General features: G+C 34.7%; 1 protein-coding gene across 1 annotated transcript; it reads right to left on the bottom strand.

Annotated features, from left to right (window-relative positions):
* Nucleotides 1–494: 494 nt before the first annotated feature.
* On the bottom strand, nucleotides 495–2587 carry LOC127806951 (class V chitinase-like). Its single transcript, XM_052344577.1, has 2 exons — nucleotides 1432–2587; nucleotides 495–829 (listed from the first exon to the last, which is right to left on the bottom strand). Exons 1-2 carry the CDS (start codon nucleotides 2513–2515, stop codon nucleotides 807–809), a joined length of 1107 nt encoding a protein of 368 aa, XP_052200537.1. The 5' UTR covers nucleotides 2516–2587; the 3' UTR covers nucleotides 495–806.
* Nucleotides 2588–4373: the final 1786 nt, after the last annotated feature.

The raw sequence follows: 4373 nt of genomic DNA, 5'->3' as shown, positions 1-4373 counted from the left end.
ATAAAATGTGTAATTGAAGGAAATAAATAAGAAAAATAATTTTTTTTAGTTAATGAAAAAAATAATAGATGAAAACGAAAAATTAGAAAAGTGGGAATTTTAGTTAATAAAAAATAACATCTATCAATTGTTAACGTAAAAAAAATATTTTTCATAAGAAAAAAAAAAAGAAAAACTCAAAAGCTTGACTAGGTTAGAACTTCTTTACAGTATTTTAATAATTATATGTTAGGGTGTGACTTACCTTATGTACCTATAAGTTAAAAAATATATTTAATAGTTGAAGTTGAGTCTTTTAATTTTTTTAAATATTATTTGTATGAAAAAAAATTGTGTGTAGTGACATAATATTACGCTAAATGTTAAAATACTTAAAGTTAAAAACTTATTAATACTTAAAGTTGTAACGTATAAAATCTATTATAATATAAACTTAAAAAATCAATCTTCCTATTACAACCAAACACAAATTGGCCTAATTTTTATTTAAAAGATAAAAAATTTAAAATTTAATTATTAAATATATATTTTTATTTATACATACATAATAAAAGATACACCTCTGGTGTGTACAAATACAATATTAGAAGACCACAATAATATGGAGACAAAAAAAAAAAAAATATTTGTTCGGCTTATTCTAATTACAAGCCTTGTACAGTAAAAGCCTTGTACAGTAAAAGCCTTCCATATCATTTAGCTTTCTAAGTACAAGCCTTGTACAGTAAAAGGCCGTTTATTCTAATTAATTGATCTTTGTGAGCATATATCATTCATGGATACGCGTCTCCCTTTAGCCTTGACTTTCATGCTCCCCATGCTTGTTCGGCTGCAATAAAATTAGAAACCAACCCTTGCTTAAATTAAAATCAAACCCAATTAATTAAACCAAAAAAAGAAAAAAAAAATCCGAAACCCCTTGAAGGTGTTGGGGTAAAGATTCAATTAACTTCCTAAAATTTATGTCTTAATAATATGCATGTATAATTACAATAATAACAATATGATAATAACCACAACATGTTGTGCATTTTTGTTAACCTCTATAAACTATTACAGTTAATAATTTATACTTCCTTCTAACGTACACGCAATAATTTCTTGTTTAAGCCCCTGTTCTTTTCAAACTTCTACAAACTTACATTGCAAACAATATTAAATGACAAAAATTATGGGGTAGTACTTGTTACAATTTGAACCTTAGCATTCTACCTATATATATATATATATTGCTGTAACACGCATCTCCTAAATGTAATTATTTCACATAAATTCAATACGCATTATATAAGCGTCAGTAATAATTTTTTTCTATAAAAGAACAATATTTAACTAGATCTTCTATTTATATAGTATTTTAAACCCCACAACCGCCACTCTTTTACTTTATTTATACAACCAAAGTAAATAATAGATAGATTGAGAACTAACCTGCTTTGGAAAGTGCCCAATTTTCATCTGCTGCAACATGCCAAGCAAAGTAACCAAGCAAGCTCTGTTGCTTAGCATAAGAAACCTTGGTGGAAACAGTCATGGTATCATCGTACCCTATCCAAGTTGTCCCAGAATAGCAATAGTTTGTGACCACTGTGGCATTGTACACAACTGGGGCATTGTTCTGAGTGATGAAATTCCTGATTTGGTTGAACCCCATTGCCCCACTTTCCGGACCCACTGCACCATTGGCCGGTGCATAAAGGCCATGATTATTAGCATTAACCAGCCTCCAGGCATACCCATAAAATGGCAAACCCAGAACCAGCTTCTTTGAGCCCAAACCGGCCTCAATCCAAGCCCCAACACCATAATCCCCACTGACTTGGCCTGCTGGATCGTACAATGCAGCGTGAGAATTTGTCACCTGAGACCTAGTTGGATCGTAGAAGTCATAAGCCATCAAGTTGATCCAGTCTAGTCCATTTGCTATAGCTTGAATTGGATAATCCACTCCATTCACCCTTGGCGCATAGTAAACAGCTGCAGTCAGAAGCAAAGCCGGTTTTCCTGTGGCTTTTGCGTCGGCGGCCACCGCCGCCCGCCACTCATTGAAGAGCAGCCCGAGGTTAGACATGTCAGCAGCAGTTTCTGGGTACTCCCAGTCAAGGTCCAGGCCATGGAACCCATAATTCCTGGCTAGTTTTATTGAGGAATCAATGAAGCTTTTCCTGGAGCTGGCTTGGCTGGCCATGGAGGCGAAGGCGGTTGTATCAGAATTTCCACCGCCGATGGACAAAAGGGTTTTGACATTAGGGTTCTTTTGCTGGACAGTTTGGGTGAATTGTGAGAAAGGGCCAGAGTTTGAGGATGAAACAGTGACTTGGTTTGAGTCGGCATCAAGATCGGCAAAAGCGCAGAAGAGGTGAGTGAACAAAGTGGAGTCTATGTCTCCGGCTTCAATCCCACTGTCTGGAAACCAATAGGCAGATTGAACTGCACTTTGGCCTGCCGAGAAGTGAAGTTGGAGAAACAAAACAGAGCAGAATAAGGAAAACATCTGAAGAGTCTTGGAAGCCATTGAAGAGGAGGTAATGAAGTTTTCTCACTTTGTCATAAATGCTTTGGGATATATAACTTGACATCGCTAACCATGGATGTGGTCATAGTTATAGAATGAATGGATAAAGATCTTTTGACAAAATCGCACCTTGACTATTGTATATCAATCCTAGGTTGGACGACTTATCTTACATTTTTAGGCAAAGGCTTTTTAGGTGTACCGGCCATAGAATGATGTACTAATAAAGGGCGACGATTTATGAACGTGGTTGGTTTTCTGCATCAAATTAATGATCAATTGGGCAGGTCCTTGATGAACGAACGATCCAGAATTATCTGCGTGTGGCAATTGTGTTTGTTTGGTCAAATATGTCATGCTCCAATTGGTGATAATGATGTTAAGAAGCTAGCTATGATCTCTGTTTCTTATCCAACATGGGCTTAGATTAATCTCTATATAAATTTGGTCTGCGTAGTTGCCCAGTCAACCATTCCGCCAAATTAAACAAGGTAACTAACACGCTATCTTTTTAACTGAAATGCTGCATGAATGTCTCTCTCTCCCGTAGAAAGGTCACCATTTACATGGAAGCTAATTAGAACTTTTTTTTTATATATTTTTATTAAATAATAAGATATCAACTGCCCCAAAGAAACCAGAAGCAAAGTCTTGAAGAAGATGATCCAAAACAGAGACCACGCTGAGAAAAGATCCAAAACAGCCCCCAACAAACTAACTCAGCTACAGACCCACCAAATCCGCCCGAATGCAACAGCCCAAGTAGGCCTAAACAGAGCAAAAACAGCGCACCTTATAATGGGATGTGACGCAGAAATCCAGAGCTCCCCTCCATGAAGAGATGAGTAGCATTTGATTGCAACCAGTTCATTTTATTTAGGATAAATTGCCTTACACCCCCTCTTGTTTGGCCATTTTTTGGAAGACTCTTATGATTTATTTTTATCCTTAGAGATCCTCGTGCTTTTTAGTTTTTGCAATGACACTAGACACTATAATAGTCAAACAACTTAGTTTTGCCTTTAAACCATAGTTAACCCAATTAAATAAAAGCTAGATGACAATGGTGGGGGTTGTAAAGTCATATTGGAGACTGTTAATGTGGGATCGATTCTTTGGAGAAGTAAAAATTTGTATCCTTTTGGAAGTGGTTATTGGTAAGTGTCAATGAACGTAGTTTAAAAAAAAAATAAAAAAAAAATTCTGATCACCCAAGTACATCCCTGATTTATCTCCCTTGTGATGACTCTGGGACGGATTTGGCAGGGGTATGAATGATAACACGTAATCTAAAAAAAAAAAATTAGATTCAAAATTGACAAGAATATCATTTCACCTTCTCCATTTTTGACTTAATTTCTTCAATTAATTTTGGTATATTTCATACACATATCTTTAGTCCATTTTCAAAAACTCCCATGTACTTTCAATTATTTTTCTATTTTAGTTGAATTTTTTTTAGTTTTTTTTATTATCTTCTAACTCAAAATTATATGTCGTTTTGATATAAAGTAAATGGCATTAGCCTTAAAAGTTGATAAATGGGGGGTGTTTGTGAAGAATTGAAAGTGCAAGAACTTTCAAGGCCAATTTTAAAATACAAAAAATGTTGTTGGAAACAAAAGATTAACGTGAAAATAACAGAAGAAGAGAGAGGAATGGAGGATAGAGAAACTAAGAGCATGTTTTTAAAAAGGGGTAAAATGGTTAAATGTTGCACTACCAATTAATGGCAAGGGAAGCCAATGACATTTTAAAAAATGCAAGAATACTCGGTGCAAGACAAATCTCGAAAGTTGCATTGGAAATTTATCCAAAATAATATGTATCAAAATAAATTTATATTTTTTTTGTTAGA

Source organism: Diospyros lotus, chromosome 7 (assembly GCF_014633365.1).
Source record: "Diospyros lotus cultivar Yz01 chromosome 7, ASM1463336v1, whole genome shotgun sequence".
Classification (NCBI taxonomy): Eukaryota; Viridiplantae; Streptophyta; class Magnoliopsida; order Ericales; family Ebenaceae; genus Diospyros; species Diospyros lotus.
This window is presented reverse-complemented; position numbering and strand designations above follow the sequence as displayed.

Bases quoted from the DNA above. Each gene is read 5' to 3' on its own strand.
- LOC127806951 (XM_052344577.1), bottom strand. From the start codon at position 2,515: ATGGCTTCCAAGACTCTTCAGATGTTTTCCTTATTCTGCTCTGTTTTG. The intron at 830-1,431 runs GTTAGTTCTCAA...ATTTTATTGCAG, and splicing joins TTGGGCACTTTCCAAAGCAG to CCGAACAAGCATGGGGAGCA.